The sequence below is a fragment of the Halichoeres trimaculatus genome, unplaced genomic scaffold (assembly GCF_033239565.1).
Source record: "Halichoeres trimaculatus isolate MK-OKI-2021-1 unplaced genomic scaffold, fHalTri1.1 fHalTri1_scaffold_18, whole genome shotgun sequence".
Lineage (NCBI taxonomy): Eukaryota > Metazoa > Chordata > Actinopteri > Labriformes > Labridae > Halichoeres > Halichoeres trimaculatus.
Window position 1 is genome coordinate 6,043,945 of NW_027437196.1, and position 22,108 is coordinate 6,066,052.

General features: G+C 39.8%; 1 protein-coding gene across 1 annotated transcript in view; it reads right to left on the reverse strand.

The window, feature by feature from the left end:
• LOC141807704 (sodium channel protein type 5 subunit alpha-like) overlaps nt 1–22,108 on the reverse strand; it is a 244,433-nt gene that overhangs the window by 154,020 nt on the left and 68,305 nt on the right. Inside the window, exons 5-6 of the mRNA XM_074693871.1 lie at nt 12,503–12,592; nt 9,098–9,226 (exon numbers count right to left, since the gene is read on the reverse strand). Of these exons, the coding sequence (XP_074549972.1) occupies nt 9,098–9,226; nt 12,503–12,592 (219 nt within the window). The remainder of the gene's footprint in view (nt 1–9,097; nt 9,227–12,502; nt 12,593–22,108) is intronic.

A 22,108-nucleotide genomic window follows, 5' to 3' on the forward strand; every position in this document is an offset into this window, starting at 1 on the left:
CGTGATTTTGAAAAGTATGGCTCTTGATATACTTTATAGATATCATAATCATCATCATTTAACTTTTTCACTTAGTCAGGCGTCAAAAATACAAACTTAAAATTGCAAAAATTAGAAACTTTGAAGAATCAGGATGAAAAATCAAATTAATACCCCCAAAATTGTAGAAGAATTGAATTGAATTGAATTGAATTGAATTGAATTGAATTGGGACAAAAAAAAAAACAAATATCTGAAAATTTCTATCTGCTGCACAGAGATGCCCAGACGAACAGGAGCTCCTAGTCCATGACGTACAAAAAATACTGGCATTTATATGATTCATCACACAGAGGTCACCATGGTAACAGTGTGATACACAATTCCTGGCATGAAATTAGGACCACACAGCAGAAACAAAGTTTTAAACAGTGGAAGCACTTTCCTCTGAAGTTTGATAATGGACGCCTCCCAAAGTGTTAAAAAGAATAAAAGCTGTTGGAGTCCCCTCATAGTTCTCTGTGTAACATTTGTGCAGAAACCATAATGTAGCCTTTAGAGCGTTCATGATTTCAAAAAAGAATGTTGGATTGTAATTGTCAGACCACAGCACACTTTGGGGAATGATTCTGAGCCCATGCGGTGACTTCTACTACAGAGCCATGCCTTATTTTAATGCAATGTCTTGTTCATCCACTATTGGTTTTGGATTTCTCCTGATTCTCTGAATCTTTTATTCATTTTTCTGTAAAAATTAAATCTGTTAATTCTAAGGGCCATTATTCTGAAAGTGTTGAATGATTTGCTCTCGCAGTCTGTCACAGAGTGGTGAACCTCTTCCCATCTTTACTCCTGAGAGACTCAGCCTCTGTGGAGAGTCTTTTTTAAACCCAGTCATATGACTAACCTGTTGATAATTAACCAAGTCAGTTGGGAGATGTTCCTCCTAGTGGTTGTTTTAAGCATTACACAACTTTTTCATTGTTTCAACAATTTAAGATATTGTTTTTTTTCCTGTTGTCTATCAAATTAAGGGTTTATACTTTTTACAAACTATCTAATCCTGCTTTTATCAAATCAAATTACACAGTTGTAAAAAATTAAGTGGATTATATATCCCTATAAAGCATAACCAACTGTCTTGTCTTGACCACATATCCTTAAAGTCTCTAAGTGCAGACTACATATACATCACGTCATCATCTGTGTGTTAAATGGCGGATTCGTCCTTTAAGTGGGGTCATGTCTCCCTGTGAGGGACTCGGCCGCGGGTCACTCAGGTCTCATTATGTAACTCCACAGACACGACGGGACTCCCTCCATCTGAGGGCACCTTCATCACCACGCTTCAATTTACCAAGCCACCGCCACGGAGGTGACACCTCTTCATTACGCCGCACGCTAACCTCAGAGCCGAGCTGCGGGGTCATCTATTGATCCCATCGGTTCATCCTGATCGTTTATCTTCCCGGCGGCCTCCCTGGCTGCTCAGCGCTCTGATTGATCGTCGCCTGATCGCTAACCAAACCAAACCGGAGTGATTTCACATCAGTCAGTCAATTACTGAAGTGGACGGGTCACGCTCTTCTTCTCCTCTTCTGTGAAACAAAGCGGCGGAGCGGGCGTGACGAGAGGAGGCAGAAACTCTGAGCTGCAGTTTCAGAATTGAGGGTTTGACGATCAGCGATGTGCTGAGGGAGTTTAGAGAGCTTTTCAGACCTGTAATTTGGAAAATGTTGGGGTGTCACAGAGATAGCTCTCTTTTCTTTTCTCTGAAAACACTGAGGAAAGTCATCTTAATCATCAAGTCCTCATCCAGACGGAAATCATTATTCCCTCCTCTCTCCGAGGACCTGATGCCTTTTTTCTGTGTTTCCTGTTTCTGTTGGCCGTTTTCTGTTTGTTTGTTTCATGATTTGAGTCTCATTTCCCTCTCATCTCTCTTTAAAGGCCCCGAACAAAAACACTTTCTGGGAGGTTTTCTGCTCTCCTCGGATATCTGTGATACTCCACTTCAAAAGCTGCGTTTTCCTCCTCTGAAAGTATGGATAGACTCACGCTAAAGACCGCTTTAAAAACACAGAGAGTGGATTGTGTAATCACTCGACTGAACAGAATCCAAGTAGGACGGCAGCAATATGTTGCACTGTGAGTCACAGAAGGACTTTTCAGGTGGTTTCATGCGTTTGTACTGAGCCGCGTGTTTACTCTACGCTCCTCATTACGAGTTTTAAGAGTGTGTCTTCAAGTTTCAGGGCTGTGTGCTGCAAAAAGTGTGGATCTAATTAAGGTGAATACAAAGAGAGGAGCTTGATAGTCCTGTTAAAGACTTTGAAAGCAGTCAAGGAGACTCTTACTTTGAGTGTTACATGCTAAAATAGTCAAATTGCTCAAGTGTTAAAAATATGAGCAAAGGGCAAAAATGTCTTCCAATATTTTAAAGACTGAGAATATTTAATTTAATCGTTAACATTTTGCTTATTTTGCAAAATTAATCACATTTTTCAAGTGGACACATTCACCTCTCTGACCTGCTGTCACACAGCCTCATGGGAGTTTGGGTTTTTACGGGGGGTCAAACCACCACCCGTCAAACACCCTCTGCCCTCTCTCATGGCCTCTGACCACACAGGACAGGCTGCAGGGGGACAATTCAAGGAGGTCAGAGGTCAGCGGGACGACAAAGGCACCATCCTGCTGAGGTCACCGTCAGTGCAGGACTCATCACAACACGTGTTGGAGATTTGACTTCTAGTAAAGTGCTTCACAAGAGCACAAGTACGCGGACAGCACGTACGATCAACAACGTGTGTTCACCACGACCGTTCCTCTGGACAATCATTGTGAACAATAACGGGGTGTCATGGCTAAAATACACCGGGTGTGTCTGCAGTGCGTCCGGGTTAGGGCTGCAACTAATGATGATTTTTAATGTTGACTAATCCATTGATTATTTTTTCAATTAGTCGACTTATCACGATTATTTTGTATTTCAACTAGGGCTGTCATTTTAACGCGTTAATTAGATTAATTAATTACACCGCAAATTAACGCGTTATAAAAATTAACGCAGATTAATCTGGATCCCAAACCCACGAGGCGTTCAAAGACGCACTTATTTTCAGATGTCTAGTACTTACAAACTGTTTGTCCTACATGGAAAAAGTGGTGTTCTCGTAAGATTTTCAAATTTCCGATGGTCCCTGAATGTATCACACCTAACGTCAGCAACATGCTTTGAACCGGGGGGAAGAGAGAGCCCTGTTGAGGGGACTGCCGTCCACATCTCGTTAATTCACACGTCCTTTTTGAAAATCTGCAGAAAATCAACCGTTTGCTCTAGCTCAATTCTGTAAAAAACAGATAATTTTACACTCTTTATTGCATCAAACAAGCCCTGAATGATCGATATTTGTCTTGTATTTAAATCTAAAGAATTCTTTGAAAATTTCCTTCCATCTTCCTGGTGTCATGTTTCAGCTTGGGGCTGCTCTGCACCAATGAGCAACAGTTTGTGTGTTCAGAGCATGTTAAACTGAAAATACTTCACTTTTCTTTGATCCAAGACTTGAATCAAGTGTTTTGTACATAGTTCCTCACAGTTTTTAGCCTTTAGCCCTGGTTCTCCTGACCTCATAGAAGTATAGAAGTTCATATTGCAGTGAAAATTGAATCCACATCGAGTAAAAATGTGAACAGAAGCAAAAACCGTCCTAAAAATCAAATCAGCTTATCTTAGGTGCAGGAATGTGTAGATTTTGTAAAGATAGAACCATAAAACTTTTTCATGTGTTCCTTATGCCTCAGGGTACCTAAAAATGTGTTGTATATATTCCCACCTTATCTTTAAATGTTTTTTAATGTCTTTTAATGTAATTTTAATGTCCTGGAATTCAAATTCTTTATTTTAGGACCTTAGGCAGATATGAGATTAAAATGCGATTAATTAGATTAATTAATTACAAATCCTGTAATTAATTAGATTAATTTTTTTAACCGCCTGACAGCACTAATTTCAACCTAATTTGGCCTTTAAAATGTGCAGACCTTTATAATTCAACCCGTGTGTTGCATTTTCATTGCATTTACTCAGAGTTAGGTTCTCACGTCTGATTGGTCAGCCCTGTGTCATGTTTGTTTGTCTTTATTTCATTCATGATGACATAAAAATATAAGTACAATACAGAAAACAAAATAAATCTAAAAATGAATGAAGCAGGTAACAAGACAAGTTGTTCGCAGTGTAGGCAAGATCGATTATTAGTGACTTTGGGCTTATTTTCTAATGTTTATTTGCTCATTGGGGCTTGCTTTGTTCTCTGTATGATCTCACCAGACTCACTCCCAGCTCTTAATAACAACACGTTAAGTTTTCATTTCTCTACATGGGCAACTTCCACTTCGCTCGTGCGCACTCCACCCCTCCTCCTCCCCGCTGAGTGTTACTGCTGCAGTGTGAGCTTGAGAGTGAGAGCTCCTTCAGATAAATGTCCTCTCTTTTCAAAAGTTAGGGGAGTTTTGACACTAGTTTGTGACTCAGATCCTGAAAAACTGTCTGTAACAGAGAGTGAAGGAGACTCTCTAAATCACGTTATCAGACGCTAAACTCCGGGAGCTGTCAGGCTGTCCAAGCCGGAGATGCAGAGCCTCCGTCAGCGCACATCGCCATTAATATCAGTCATTAATATTCCTCATGTATGAACTTAGTGATCTTTTGCCATAAAAGTATCTGTTGACGTGGTGCCTCATCCAGTGAACTGAAGTTAAAGATGAGCATTACCCTCTGGTGTTTCATTTCACCATATGACAACAACAACAAAAACAATAATACGACGCATCAACTACTAAAAATTACGTCGATTAATTTTCTAGGGTGGACAAGTTGATTATGTTGACTAATCATTGCAGCCCTAGTCAAAATTGTTTTTTATTTAAGCTTGACTACGATGACAAACTATTTAACGAGCGGAGCCAGACCAGGAGTCAACAGGTTTGAGGTTTTGCAGCCAAATATAAATGAAGAGAGACTTATCAATGTAGAGGGAAGCGTGGGAACTCCTCGGTCTGTGACTCCAGCTGTCTGTCAGTCATACAGCTTGATGGACTGAACACAGCGCAACAGAGTCGCACTGCAGACGCATCTGGTGTATTTCAGGCGTGAGAGGGCTGTGTCAGACCAAAACGACTAAACAGGAGCCAAAAAGTCTCCAAGGTTGTAGAAGGGTTGTCTGTGTCTCACTGTGCTGACTCTGATGAGATAGCGCTGCGTGTAAACAGACGCTTCACAATTATGTAGGCGAGCCGTGTGTGTGTGATGTAATGGTTCATATTGGAGTAGTGTGACCACTGGCCGTAGTTTCCATACTTTACAGTGAAGCTGAGACCCAACAGAAACAGATGACTGAGTCAAGAAATGGCAGCAAGGAAAACTTAAATCCTGCACCAAGAAGAGTTTCTGTATAACACGATTTATACACTTCTGTTTGTCTTTTAAGGGAAGCTTAATCTGTAGCTTCAACTGTTGTCTAAACTTTGTCTTTTTTCAACCACAAATAAAGTTAAATCAGTCTAAAAACACGGTCAGCACAAACAAACAAACAAAAAAAACGTATTTGTCCGTGTCTAAAAAAAGGCTGTAGATGTTTTTATTTCTCCATAAACAGGATTGTGCAAACATTTATTTTCTGTTTTCACAGAGTAATTCAGTCCATAGTTAAGCCAAAAAGCAGTGATTCACTTGGAATTGAGAGGTAGACGCTAAAAGGTGGACTCAAATTGGAGTAACCTCTCAGCTGAGTGTCTCTGGACAGGAAACATGGATTTTCCTCTCATCCTGGATTTATTTTTAACCATCCTGACTCATGCTTACTAACTTTATAAATGACACATGATGCTGCAGCCTGGAGTTTGCTCTTTATTTTGTGTTTTTCTCTGAACACTTGGACTGACAGCTCAATGAGCGCGGCTCTGCAGTCAGAGAGCACAGTTTCTCCTTACTTTGCAAATGTGTCTGAATCCAACAAACACACGTCCGCTGAGCGGCACGAACTGACATCAGCCCGGACGTGCTCGGCTCTCTGCACCTCGGCTGCAGAGACGGGCTTGTATTAGTCTTTATTTTTAATTCCACGGCTCTAATCCCGTCAGTACAACACGGGGCCTGTCACACTCACCGCTCCGCTGCTCCAAGTCTCTCTGTTAAACTCGCTGGCTGATAAACTGCGCTCAGCTTTAATCTGCAGCTCTTTTCCTGCACACATTTCAAATTAAAAGCCCCCTGTGGAGATGGAAATGCTTACTTTGTCCAATGGAGAGTTTGCTGACGTCACTTTCCCACTGGGACACACCTTTTTTTGGAAAACTATGCGGCAAAATGGCTTTCGTTGACGTAAACTAATAGGTCCTATGAAACACGGACGTAGACGTCATGATGCCAATGATCAATGTCGCTATTCTCCTTTAACACATGGCTTTGCTTCCTCTATTTCCTTCCTATTCCTATTTCTTTTCACATGAATTTTATTCTATATTCAATAACAACTTTTTAAAGTTCACTGTGACTGTGAACTTTCATCAGCTTTTGCCCTGAAAGGCATCCTGGAAGTTCAACCATATTTTATTTTTTCGTGGTTGTTGCATAAATATTGAAAGCTAATACAAATATGAAGACTGCAGTTCCTCACGTGTCCACTTGGGGCTGGTTACAGAAGCCTCGAAAACTACACACACACCCATTAAAAAATGGATCTATAGAGCAAAGTTATCATTGTCACCTTCTTAGAATAATTGCCCAAGTCTTTTTTTCCCTTACGATACATAGTTTAGTTTTTTGTGTTTTCTGTAAAAACTTGAAAAATAACTCAGGCAACAATACATTTACCTCCTGCTTCCACAATCATTTCAGTCCTAACATCCCTGAACAGAAGATACATTGTTTTTTTTTCGACCTCATATATCAAATAAAATTGAGCTTGCTTTCTTTAAGGGGACGCAGATAAGCACATTGGCTAACACAAATTTTTAATGCTCTTTAAGTTTGATTCCTTCTTATCTGTGTGCTTAATTACAGAGAAAAAGCAGTTGCTATGCTTTACGTTCTTGTACTCCACTTGTTTTATCTGTTTCTCAGGTAAAGGCTGAATTAGGAAAAAGAGTTTTCAGCTTTGCTGCCCCCTCAGCATCAAATCCTCTATGGTCTGAACTGAAACTCCAGACAGACTCCAGACAGATGCTGTAAAACTAGAGTGTGACTTTGTTGTAGCTGTTCCTACCACGTGTTGCTGACCTCTTGGCCAGGTCACCCTTGTGAAAGCCATTCAGATTATGGGCTCTTTGTCTGGTTCAATAAAGGTTAAATGACTTTTTTAAAAATGCATGAAATTATCAAACTTTTGAGTTTTGAATAATTCTGACTGTAGGTCAACTGAAAGTTAGCTAAATTAGGGCCAATCCCAATTCTACTCGATCAAGGGGAAGAGCTACACAGCCCTTGAGATGAAGACAAACCGAGACCTCACTTGAAACAATAGACTGTAAAAAAATGGACGTCCGCTTGCTTGGCTCTAAGTGAAGTCACCACGGAAACTGCTCCCCCTGGTGGCTAGCTGTATTATAGGTCAAAAAAAAATCCAGCTCCCCAGTCATTCCAGATGGTCTGTGGTCAAACTTTAAAAAATTAATACACCTCCTAGAAATGTTTCTCACGTCTTATTGTTGTGGTGATTTGAAAATATTATTTGGCTGTCTTATACTCAAGTCCTCTTTTTTCTGAAAAGTTTCATTTTCATTAGTTATAAGAGGTTAAAAAAGAGGCTTTATGTAACGTTTAACGATGATTGACAGCTGCTTGAGTATTTTTTGGGGGGATTGTTAAATATGTCAGGAGGTAGAGTCAAGAAGCGATTAGACTCTCAAAAGACAAAAATAACTATCATTTTTGTCACCAGGCTCCACTCAGATTCTCCCAGAATCCCTCATTGTCTCCACTGCGCAGACTCTGGCTACTAATGGCTGCGCCTGTGACAGGGGAATTTTGGCTTAAAAAAACCGTACAATGATAAATTGCAAAGCCACGCTGTCCAGTCTATATACAGTCTATGCTTGAAACCATGGGGTATGACAAATTTCCTATGATATCCATATTTTTTTTAATCAGATATCCAAAGCTTTACTACTTAATGTTAATATTAGCCATGTTTTAACTATTGGTTTTATTTTGAAATTGTTTGTTATCTACCTAACATCGTTATAGCGACAGCTATTGCTATAGCTAATAATAGCTACATTGGGGTGATGGGTTCGCAGCGGGCGGACTTTACTGCTGTGGTCTGAGTTTCATGAGTGGTTGGACAGATAAGCTGCTTTCAGGAGCTGCATTAGCTACATAAGGTATGAAAGGCAAATGTTACGGTATTCAGAAGAAACATAATATTGATTATTGTTAGCTTTTCATGGCTTAGCAATGCATTGTGGTGAAGTCTGTTCCCCTTGGCCTTTAAAACAGAGGGCCAAGGGGAAGAAGTAGGAATGAAAATTGGGATGGGCCCTTAGTTTGAGTTAGCATTTCTAATTTAGCAGCTAGCAAAACTCCAACAGGGTACGTCCTGAGACCACATTCATGGTTTATACAGAGCATGGCAGTCAGAAGCTCAACACAGGCTTCCTGCATTTTGCAAAGGAAAAAAAATATATATTGAAATGCAATTAAGATCAAGGTTTGCCTCTGTTGGTGTCTGCCTCTAGTGGGCACTTGGGGAACTGTAACTGAAGCAAAGCTCCAAATCCAGAGGGGCTTTTAATGTTTAGCGTGTGCAGGAATCTTTTTAAAGTGAAGGTTGAGAATCAAAGAATTAGGAAAGCTGTTTTGTATCATATTTTAAGTTCCTTTGTTTTTGTTCGGTTAATATTTGATGTAAAATGTGTTTGTTTGTTAAGGTTGTGGTGTGACCAGCAAAAAGAGACAAGACGACACAAAAATAGACAAATAAAAAAAGCTGAAACCTTTTAACCTGGTCATTCAGGTGAAAACTTTATGAAACAGTGTGTGCAGCATTATAATAAATGAATGAACATGTGTGTGTTGTGTGTGTGTGTGTGTGTGTGTGTGTGTCAGACTCACGCCATGACAATGACGCTGAAGTCGAGCCAGTTCCAGGGATCCCTCAGGAAGGTGAAGGGTCCCACACAGAAACCCCTCGCCAAGATCTTAATGAGGGACTCGAACGTGTAGATACCTGTGAAGGTGTACCTGAGGGAAGGAAAGGAAAGAAGGAAGCGAGGACGTGAGGGAGAGATGAAGGAAAGGAGATCAGCAGAAGAGAGATGAAGAAAGGAGAGCGGAAACCAGAGCAGGATAAATATTAATAAAATCAGCAGAGCTCCAGCCAAACATCCTTCACTTATTTATTTCGTCCCCAGAAACAAGTTTTGACCCGACGGGGTGTCAACTCAACCGTACAGAGACAGACAGACAGGAGGGGGGAGGCAGTCACGTCAGCAGCAGCTGCACAGCTGGAAGCCAGGGGGCAAAATTACATGTTTCCCCCACTAACCCCCGCGTAAGACGGTATTCAGACACTTTCATTTTTAGATGAGTGACTGGAAAAGGTGCAGAGGAAATTCTGCTGTGACATCTTTGTAATCTGGGTCCTCAGTTTTATTTCTGATGAGCTCTAAAGGACAAACAGCCGCTTTAAGTATTGGAGCTGCTTAAAGAGGGGTACTGTGCTTTGCTATATTTTAAAAATGGATATAAAGTAACACTGCTGGATGGTCACGTTTCATGTGTGCAGATTTTCAAACTTCTTCATATTCATATGCAGTGATGCCGGTAACGTGCTACTAAGTTACGCGTCACTCTGATTTGACCACTTCTTTTAGTAACGTGTAATCTAACGCGTTACTATTTCCAAACCATTAATTAGATTAAAGTTACTTATCTAAATCACTGTGCGTTACTTTTCTTGTAAAAAAAAAACTATCTGCACGGAAGTCGAGTGTTCGCGTGTAGTAAAGATGAAGCCATGTGGAAGTGCTAAAAGTTGCCGTTCATTGAGAGTCCACTTGAGGCTGGCTGCAGAAAGACCAAAAGTCACATACACACCCAGCCATTAAAACAGACTTTTATGGCTTTAAAAACACATATTTACAGCCTGATTAAAAAAAACAGCTTGGGTCTAAAACACTGATTCCACTATCGGCACACACTGTACGGTGAGTAAATTTGTTCTTAACTTGGCAGTTTCGCAGTTATTAGGATCGTTTGATTGTCCAATCAGAGACACAGCTCAGGGGCCTGTACAATGAAGCTGGATTAAGTCATCCAGGATAACTCTGCGACATCTCGCTGAACTTCACCGGATCTCCATCATCCAGATCTGCTGTACTACGAGGCTCGTTATCAACTCGATAAGCGAATCTGGCTGAGATCTGTGTGCACACACATAAAATGGGCGCGGTTAGCGGCCCCGGAGCATTTTCCACCAAAGAGAAGAGACTGGCCTACTCTACGGCAGAGGAGCAGCAAATAATCCTGCGAAAAATACGAGGAGTATCGCAGTATTATCCAGGCCGGAGGGATTGCTGGAAAAAATCGCCGACTCTGTGAATGTGTAAATTTCCAAAATGCTGATCTTAATAGACCTATCTCATCATGTGACGACATGGGCAGTTAGGTCCTTATTCATTCATGTTGTCAGTCAGTGTGTGTGTGATCAGCATCATATCCGATCTTATAATTAGAAAGAGTCCACTCTCCTACAAATCCCAAGGAAAACGCTCATTATAGGCAGTTTGTATTGCAGATGCAATAGTAGGGAAAAAAGGACGTGGGAGCAAATAAAAAATAAATATAAAAACATCCTTCAAAGTGGTCAGTATGAACGATTCCATTTGCTTTTTTCTACTTTTCCCTGACAATGTCTCAGTTATGATGATCAGTAAGATATTGTTTGTTCACAGCCCATAAGAAAAAATGTTGGGCCAAAAAGACAGGGGGTGGTCCCACACCGGAGGACCTCACTCCGGTGAGCAAACTGGTGACTGAGCGGTCTTTTATGCCCGCCCGAGAGAACCGATTGGTCAGCGGGCGGTCTGTCACACCCTGGTCCTGGAACTTAACCTGCCCCGAACCAGGTTCAGCATCAGTTACCGGGGCAACGTGTCTGGATAAAAAGAGATCCACATTCGTAGTACGGAAAACCTGAAACTTATCCAGCAAGATATCGCTCTAAGAGCTAATCCAGCTTCGTAGTACAGGCCCCAGGTCACGTGACTGACGAGCGCCCTGTAGCTGTTTGAAATGAAACTTACAACCGGCGTCATAGCAAATGTGGCTGCATCTGGGGATTGTCTTCATTTCAAGTGTCAGGAACAGACGGGTAATGTCGCGGAAGATACGTCCATGTTTGATACGCTCGTGTGATAGCAGCCAGCGACACAAAGGTAAACAGAGGAGGAGAGGACAGATGCGCGTTTTCTAGCTGGAAACATGGTCACTGTTTTGAGTTTGTGTCAGCTAAAGATGACAGTGTTACGGTTTTGTTGTTTACTCTGTGCTAGCAGTTTGCTAAAGATCTTCGACTGAAACATTTAGGAATCAATCAGAGAGAGATCAGCGCACTGCGGACAGAAACACTTAGAAGTTGTCTGACTTTTACCTGAAGGAAAGGTGAGTCCTGTCTTTCACTGTAACTTTCTCTATTCCAATAGCTGAGCCCTCCATTTAGCATAAATCCATCTGTTAATGAGCAGAGCAACAAAACGTAGGCTACAACGAGGCACCTGGTGGTAAGCAGGCGCCGCACAGGGTGTTAAAAACCTAAAAGCCTGACACAATCTAAAGGGGTGGGCCCTCAACACACCTACGTCTGCTCAGGCCTCCAGAGGGCTGGCCAATCAGAGGGAAGGGGGTTAGTGGAGCTGGGAGTCTTAAGGTGACAGCAGCTAAAATGAAGTTTTAGAGACAAAGGCTGAAATAAGGGTTTTCTAAAACACAAGTGTGAGAAAATAGTTGTTGTTGTTTTAAACTGTAGACTATATAATAGAGAGAAAAATTGGAGCGTTAAAAAAAGCACAATACCCCTGTTTAAAGTTACTTAAGGAGGAATATTTAGATCCATGTTGCAGCCATTACAACCTGATTCACAGCTGCTTGTTGAGGCAATCCTCTTGATTAATTTCAGAGCATACCCATCAGTCGTTCGGTCTTAAAAATATGTCACAGTAGCTTGTGTTTAAAATGAAATTTATGCACACAGCACAAGATTAAAAATTCAAACAACATCTGACTTTAAGTGCCACCAACTTGTGCCAAGATCCCCCCATCCCTCCACCCTCCCCTTCACTGGATGCCATTACACCATCAGAACAAAGGGTCCTGGCATCTGTTGGCAGCTCTACCTCCAACAGCAGTTACACAACCTGCAGGAATCCCCGACCCACCAAAGACTGGTCCTGATAGGGGGGAGGTACAACGAGAGGAAAACAGAAACAAACAGAGAAAGAGATAGACAGGTGTACTTACTCCAGGTATTTGGCCCAGTACGCCGGCTCGGACATGGCCATGAAGCAACAGTTGGTGAGGATGGTGCACATGATGAACAAGCTGAATAACGTGAGGAGGTTAAGGAAGAATGTGGATTCATATCTGCAGTAAACACTCAGCACAGGTCGTGGTTTAATTAACAAACAACATGTTTAACCTGAAACAGGAAGTGGTTGAAGCTTTGCAGGTTCAAGGGAAGGCAACACAAGACTCGTAGTGGTTAAACATTTGATATAAAAAAGACCAGATGTCCTTTTCTCATGAGACATTAAAGCTCATTAAAGCCTCCCAGGACAGATCCAGGATATACACTCTCCAGCCACTTTATTTGGCGCACCTGTCCAACTGCTCGTTAATGCAAATTTCCAATCAGCCAATCACATGGCAGCAACTCAATGCATTTAGGTATGTAGACATGGTCAAGACGATCTGCTGCAGTTCAAACTGAGCATCAGAATGAGGAAGAAAGGTGATTTAAGAGACTTTGAACGTGGCATGGTTGTTGGTCTGAGTATTTCAGAAACTGCTGATCTACTGGGATTTTAACCCACAACCATCTCTAGGGTTTACAGAGAATGGTCCCAAAAAGAGAAAATATCCAGTGAGCGGCAGTTCTGTGGGACAAAATGCCTTGTTGATGCCAGAGGTCAGAGGAGAATGGACAGACTGGTTGGAGCTGATAGAAAGATAACAGTAACTCAAATAACCACTGGTTACAACCGAGGTCTGCAGAAGAGCATCTCTGAACACACAACACGTCCAACCTTGAGGCAGATGGGCTACAGCAGCAGAAGATTTTTTTTCTATTTTCAACTTAGATCTTTTATGTGAATCAAAATAGTTTCTATGCATTTGGAGCAGGGGTTCTCAAACTTCTTTAGACCATGGACCCCTTATTGGTGAGACAGTTTTCCGAGGACCCTCTCATTAATTTAACATTGATTAGTATATTGTAACACCATGAAATAATGTACTGTGTGGTACTTTGAAAAGATAGCATTAGGCTACATTTGTACTTTATAGGTTATTTATTTTGTAAACTTTTAGTAGATTTTGATTCCAAAGTGTTTTTTGTTTTGTGTTTTTAATTTCTGTCATTGCACACTATGAAGGGAAAGACGTGACGATCATATCAAAATTGATCTCATGGCACAAAACTAAATGAGGCGGGAATATTTGGGATAAAAGCAAGTTTTATTGGTTTTATTTGATTGATTTTATAAGTGCAAGAAGTCCCAGTTTGTTATGCTTTTTCAGTGATTAAGCACACTTTTACAATCATTTAAAACTATTCCACGGACCCCCAAGCTATGGTTTGCGGACCCCCGGGATCCTTGGACTCCAACTTTGAGAATCAACGGTGATATTAAAAATCTGTCTTAAGTGTGATCTCACGTGATTTTAATTGGTACAGACTAAGTAGTCGTTATTAACTCTGAGCTCCTTAAGCTTCCGCTAAGGCCTCGTCCCTCTGTAGGCAGGTCATCATCTATCATCTATTTTCTTATGGACCTTTTTGCACTTTCTATACACTTTCTTACTATTGTTTTCTTGATTGCTGCTTTGAATTCTGAATTCCCCCTTTGGGATAAATAAATTATTTTCTTTTTTTTTCTATTTTCAACCCCCCGCCACATTAGTTATTAAAAATACTTATGTCCAAATGTCACTGTTGATTAGCGCAGCTCTAAGCTTTCCAAACCCATATGTTTTAATGACTATACTAATTTTGTATTTCTTTGTAGCAATTCTTATCATTACATTTTTAGTTTAGTATTTTATTGTTTGATACTTTATTCCATTTTTATTATTTGCTTATATATTTTGATATAGCTCTTTTCATTTTACATTTATTTATTTTAGGATTATTTTTATATTTAATTATTTTAAGTTCAATTTTAATCTTTTAACGTTCTTTTTGTTGCTTTAAATATATTTTTAGTGTCTTATTTTAATGTCTCTCAGTTATATTGCTTTGCTTTTTCTTGTATCTGTCGTTATAAATTTTATCATTTTAATAGAGCTTCTGTTTTAGTCTCCATTCGTCTCCATTAGTCTGAAACAAGAGAAAAGTTACTTGTATTTCGATATTACTCTAATTTCAAGCAAGTTTTCAAGCAATTTTCTTTTGTTTCATTGGCAGACTTTTTTTTTGACTTGTTACAAGCAATTCAGACCTCATTTTAGTTTTTCAATAACTTGAAACAAGACATTTTTCTGGACTGACAAGTTGAATGTGGCTTATAGCCAGTATAACAAGACAAAAAAACACTTGATAAGATTTCAGTTTTTTGCAGTGGGTGAAACCAGAGTTTTCCAAAATCTTCACTTTGGCTGGAGTTTTCAGAAAACATTGATTTTAGTGACTGCAGTTTCATGTGTATGACAGGTCTGAACATATAAAATTTATGTGGTTTTTCCAGAAACATGGGTATGTGTGGACATGGCTTAAGACGCAGCCACTTCCTGTTCTCCAAAATAAGAGCGCTAAAAGTCCACCAGCCAGTGGAAAACATCTCTCACGGCTTTGTCCATTATTTCTACATTTTACAGTGAAGGAGGTCAGCCGCTTTCGATCAAAGGCTTCAAAAGTCAATTTTTATTTCATCTGAGCACAAGCTCCAAAAACTAACGTTCCTAAGAATAAGAAGTTTGACCTGCTTTAACCTGAGTTTGGTTAGTCTGTCAGGTGGCAGGTAGGTGGAGTTAAGAGCACAATGAGTGCCAGAAAGAGAAATAGACGGGTCAATTTAGTGTGCTTGACTGTGATCTGGGGCTCTTAGTCACCGTGGAAAAAGAGCATGAGCTGAAATGTGAAATGGAAATGTTCTCCATCCAGAAACTGAAGCTTTTAGGACTCGTTCCCTCATTGTGAGTCTCTCCTGAGGGTGTCAGCTAAACGCCTGAAATGTAAATGCAAAGACGTGTGTTTCTGAGTGTGTGAGCATGCTGAAATGATTTTACATGTTCTCTTTTTTTTTTAAAACCTTTCTCTGATTTCCCATTAGAGCTAAATAAAGACGAAGCGAACTGAAAGGCTGTGCCAGGTTAGCATGTGTGCTTCAGCGCTCCCCTCCGACGCCTGCCACATTCAATACAGAAAATTAATATGCCATTAAGAGCAGCGGCGGGAGAACAGGCCCACTCTGCTCTAATCATCATATAATGGGGAGCAGCAACTTTCCAAAGTGTCAGAAACCAGAATTACATGTTAAACATCGGCCTCACCTGCCATGTTCTGCAGCTACACGTGCTCAGGTGGGAGAGACGGCGTGAGACCCGGCTCAGCTGTCAATCACGGCTATAAATGAATCATAATTATTGTAATTTGGCGGGAGGAACATACTCCCTGTGTGAGCGCCGCCTAAACTCCAGCTGAAAGTAGTTGGAGCTGTAGGGTAATTGTTGATTGAGTGCCGGCTGTAATGATGTTGTCGGAGCGCGGTGGCAGGCGGCGAGATAATACGGTTACAGATTGACAAACAACACAAATGTCCCCCTGCCGCCACCGTCGCCGCTGCAGAGCCACGAGCTAATTATGCTGTAATGATAGCCCTGCTGTTGTGGACCTCCCAGGCCACCGTACAGGTAATGTCATTACACCTCCCACATCCACAACAGGATCCGCACTCCTCCTTCTTTCCACATTTGTGAGTCCCCGTCATTTCTCTCCTCCATCACACCAACGGTAACGCTCAAAACTCTGACAGGAAAACATTCCGTCATCCAACTGTCACAGAAAGCCCCTTCAAAATAAAAGTCTGTCACTTTATTCATATAGCATATTTTAAAAACAGTTTACCCAAGAGCTGCACAGTAAAAACAAATATGAACATCAATAAAAGAAATAAAATAACACGTAGAGATATAAGAGTCATAAAAACAAAGAGATAAAGACCATTAAAAAAAAACTTTGAAGGGAGGAAATCTCATTAGTATGTGAAAAACAGAAGAAAAGGAGAAAAAGAAGCTAGGGATCCTTTTTTTTGTATACGTTTTGCAAAGAACCTAAAATCAAAATAAAGTAATGTTACACCATTAAAGGGATAGTTCCGTTTTTTTGAAGTGGGGTTGTATGAGCTCTATGTGACCACTAAGGACATTAGATACAGTAGAAAGTTGTCTCCTCTCCCTCAGAAAGACACAGACTGTAATCGATGGTGACGAGGAAATAGACGCTAACAGGGACAGACGGTACCAAATTCAAAGGCTATTTTCTCTGCCTACAAGAACTAAAATCAAAAAGTTATACCACAGTTGAAGAGTGGGCTACATTAAGTCTTCGGAAATATAAACATTTATCCGGACCTAACTAACTGGTCATGTATCCTTCTGCGCAGCGCTAGTGCACTCCGTCCCCCCTCCTCCTTTCAGCTGTAGGGAATATAAACAAGCTATGCTTCGGCGCCGGTTGTAGCCTCGTGTAAGTTTGATCAAGTATCGTAGTTCTTTTGTTTGTACTCTAAGGATTGTGAGGCAGCGTAGGAAATTCAAAATGAGTGACTATGACAGTGACGATGAAGTTCCATTCACTTTGGAACCAAAAGGATACCTGTATGAACCTGAGCACACAGAAGAGGAGCTGCTACAGATGGCGACTGAAAGGGATACAGAGGAAACATCCGCTGAACTATCCCTTTAATATTAATAGCAATACTAATAACAGAATTCCCCATACTATATCGCCAATGAGCTTTTCAATCCAGCAATAATAATTAAATAATTAGAAAATAAGGGGAATAAAGAGAGGAAGGTTTCCCTTCATTATGCACTGCAAAAAAAAAGCGTCAAAATATCTCGAATTAAGTGAATGGTAGCCAAGTGGTGGCGTTACACTTCTGTTTGAATGAAAGACATCCAACAATCACTTATCTTCTTTATCCACTGAAAAAGAGGAGGAGTGTTCAAAATGATCCGGATTAGCACCTGATACACTATAATAAAAAAAATAAAAAAAAGTTTCATTTGCGGTAAAATATCTGCAGCCGTGGTTGCCAGAAATGTATTGTGAAAACAAAAATGGGTAATCAGTAAAATAAAAACTGGTATAATAATTTGGTAACCTTAAATTTTACTGTGGAGAAAATAAACAGTTGATATTCTTTTACAGTCTTTTACACTTTAAAAATTAAAATTTCTGTTTGCTTAACAGTCATCAGATTTACAATGTAAATCTAGAGGTTTTATGGTTCTTGAGCTATTTCACAGTCTTTTGCTGTATTTCTTACTGACTTTTTTTTAACAGTGAAGATATCCAGCTACCTTAGTGACAGAAAACAATATGTGCAAATCAAAAACAGCAAATCCAGTTGGAGAAATTAAAGTGTGGGGTGCCTCAGGGCTCAGTGCTCGGACCTCTATTGTTCATTCTCTGCATTAACAATATCTGTGAGTTTTCAAAACACATTCAAATGATCTGATTTGCAGATGACACTAACTTGCTTTGCAGTGGGGATGATTTGGAACAACTTTTGGATACAGTGGCAGATGAACTTAAGACATTGAAGAGTTGGGTCGACTCAAACAAACTTACATGAAACATAAACAAAACCAAGTTCATAATATTTGAAAATCGGTTTAATTTTTAGTTTTATGGTTTTTGAGACATCTTTAAAATGACTTTATTTCTTTTAAGATAAATGCACATTTATTTGTTTTCACTGTAAATCTTTGTCTTTTAAAGTCCCCCCCCCTCCCCTTTTTTTTTCTTTTTTAAACAGTGAAAATCAAAGCTTTTGGTTTTATGGTTCTTTAGCTATTTCACAGTCTTTTGCTGTATTTCTTACTGACTTTTTTTAACAGTGTAGAATTAGCTGAGCTAGCATCTTGAACCATCAGTTTAACCGAAGGCGTCTACAGGGCATCTCCGTCCGTTACGGCAAACGGATCCAACAGGGTTCATTCAAGTCAATGTGTCAACTCAAGATCGAGCGGGACAGGAAGTCGCGACCGGAAACTAGTATTTAGGCGTAAACCTTCACCGTGCTTGATGACATGATTCTTTTCTACATGCTAACCACAGGTTTTAATCATTTTTTTGCATTTTCATCTGCAAGTTAACTTAAAGAGAAAGACAAGTGTTAACCTTAATTTATGAAGTGTTGGAACTGCAGTACCTCGAGTGTCCACTTGAGGCTGGCTGCACAGGTGGTAAAAACTACATACACACCCATTAATGACAGCAGATCTTTACAGCAACAACTAAACATGTTTTAATCCAATTTCTTTTTTTTTTTCAATATTTTTATTTTCTTATTTGATTTTTTTTCCCATATTGTGAATTTCTCCACTATAACATCCTTCTTTCTTCCTACTTTGTAAAACAGCAACTTCAAATTTTATCAATCTTTGAAAACCCTTTTTTTTACATTTTAATGTTAATAAAGATCCTGAGTGAATATCACCTCTTGACTCGTTTCTTAACATGCTCCTCAGACTGAGTGTAAAGTGTCCCACAGACTGAGGTGTCGATTTTTTTTAAGTTTTACTCATCAAACATGTCAGAATCCACAGATTTTCATACTAAACTCACAAACTGTTCTGGCTGGTCTGCTCCGATACTGACTAATCGTTTCTCCTAAAACTTTGACATTTCACCCTTTGTATTGATCACAGAGAGAAAGAGTCAATGGGGCCGCTCGCTACGCCAAAACAGCCTCCAGAGCAGCGGACATAAATCTGAGCACATTAACATAACGCTGATTCAGTGCTGAAACAACAGTGACATCAATAAACAATAACACAATATCTGAAACTCAATTAAAGGACTGTGCAGGGGGCGAGTGTGGAGGTGTCCGTGTTTACCTGACAGCCCGGCAGCAGCCTGTCATCACGCTGATCTCTGACAGTGTACTCCAATGTTCAGCTTGTTTTATACATTAATCTCCTCCTATATCCTGTTAACCAAAGAGCCTCTTTTACCACCTGGCAGGTACAGATTACATTTAGTGTCTGACAGCATTACAGGAAGGATCCCTGCAGGAGAAAAGCTGCTCTCTGAAGAGGAGGAGTGTCTTTTTTTAAAACCAGGAGCAGACATTAAAGTGCTTTCCCTGCTCACGAAAACTGTGATTTTTACTGCACAAAACACACCAGCTGTTTGTCTACCTGCTTTTATAAAAGACGGTTTGTTCTTTTGGTTTACTGTCATATCGATATTCTGTCTCAAACAGTGACAAAACCAGGTAATGCTGCAAGTAAGATCAAATAACTGTACGCAACAATCGACCAGTAGCTCCTAAATTTTGTATGGAAAAATCTGACGTGGTGAATGGAGTTTAAGTGTTTATCAAGAAAAAGGAAAAATCCTGATTAAACACAAAAATTGAGGAAATTAGAGAAAAGTTCATCACTTTTTGATCAAAAGTCATGTTGCATATATCTATAAACACTAAATCTGGAACATTAGTTGGTTTAGCTCTGTCTTTCTATCCACAAATAAGGACTTTTTATCCCATAATCTTTGATATTTTAATCCATAAATTTTATTCTCATAATTTTAACCTACACTCAGATGAATTCATTTTTTTTAAAATCTCATAATATTCCGTAATTTTCTTGTTGTTTTATTTTTTATTTTTTCAACTTTTTTTATTATAAAAAAAAACTTGAATTTGTATCTTTTTTTATATTGACTTAATGTTTCATTCTTCAATATTTTTCTTTTTTATTTAAGACATTAAATATTTTTTTTACATTTTTTATTTTTCAACATGATTTATTTTTTTAATATTTTTTTTTAAATACAACCAAATCTGTAGAGGTGTTCTTTTATTTTTCTAATCTTTTTGTGACCTTAAGTTTCATTATTTCAACAGTTTTGCTCTGATTAACTAAATTGTGTAAAATTTACCCATTATCTTTTTTTATGTGTTTAAATCTTTATTTTATTTTATTTATTTATTTATTTATTTTTTATCAAAATCAAGAGTAGTAAGTAAGTAAGTAAGACATTACATTTTTTTTCTTTTTTTTTCTTTTTCTTTTTTTAAATGTTTATTTTTTCTACCTGACGTAAATTTATGTAATTTCAACATTGTGTCTCTTTTAAACTCTCCAACTCTTTTAATTCTCAATTAATCAGAATCAGAATACTGAATTGAACCCCAAGGGGAAATTTCATAATAGTAATTAATAACTACATGTTTTCCTATTTTTGATTGTTCTGTTTGTTTTGTTCATTTTTGATTATTTTGAATTTTAAAAGTCCAAAATTAATTTTATCACAGATATTTGACTTCCTACCGCCACATTTTCCCCTTCTCATCTCATGACTATGACGTAACGTTTGTGGTCGTCACTTTTTCAAACCATCAGGAGCGTCTTTTCATGTTTCACACGTTTTAATCGTTCTTTAATTTATAGAAACATGTTTTTCTATGAACCAAACAGAAAACACACCCAGCGGCTCGGCCTCGGCGACACAGAGTGAGTTAATTACTGACAACATCAATCCATCCCAGCAACCTCACACACACACACACACACACACACACACACACACACACACACACACACACACACACACACACAGCTGGTGGCTTTGCTGCAGCCTGTCTGATGGATTAACACGGTCCCACAGCAAAGCCTCATGGGACACAAAGTCCACTGTGTCCTCCAGACGAAAAGGCCCTCTGGGAAATGTAGTCAAAAATTGTTTTCTGTCACAAACTACAAGAAGTGTCGAAGCTGAGCGAGGAATCAGAACACACACACACACACATACACACACACACACACACACACACACACACACACACACACACACACACACACTGTGTTTTCTATCAACAGAACTGTTTGTACGTGTGTGAGGGTGTGTGTGAGTGTGTGTGTGAGTCCACCTCACACCATGGCTTGTCATTGTGGCGCCAGCATGGTTGGGCATGAATCCAGGACACACTTGATGGCACACACACTTATAAAAACACTCAAACATGAACACACACATGCTTTGAAACTCCACTTCACTTCAAGTCCACAACGGGCAGCACCCTCCCAAACACACACACACTCACTCACTCACACACTTGTTCTAATTTTTGTTTTTGTCTGATTACAACACACACACCGGGCACATCAGCAGCGCCACACCTCCGCCGCTGACCTCTTCCCCCACTTATCCCCCGACAACAGCAGCGTGTCCGCCGGCTCGACATCTCTCAACACCAGCAGCCGTGTCCAGAGGTAAAAATAGACGAGTGTGAGGTGAGAGGATGGGTGTGTGTGTGTGTGTGTGTGTGTGTGTTGGGAGGGGGAGCGTTGAGTTTTGGGTGTGAAGTAATAGCTGTCATATCGGCTCGGTGTCTGGGGCCAAAGATGGACGCCGGCATGGAGTCTGAGTGTGGCGTGAGAAGGGGAGCTCGCCAGAACCTCAATCGGGAGGTCTTTGACGGAACATCTGGAAATCAGGCTCAGAAAGTGATCACCTGACGTGACACGTTTACTTCATGATCAGAGTCAAACTTTAAGACGTACCTGTACCTCAACTTGGTCCCTAAATTTTCAGTGGATCTGAAAACTTGTCATTTTTTGCCACTTTGGCTCATTTGGTTGTTGTTTTGAAAGTTTAACAGTTGTTGCTGA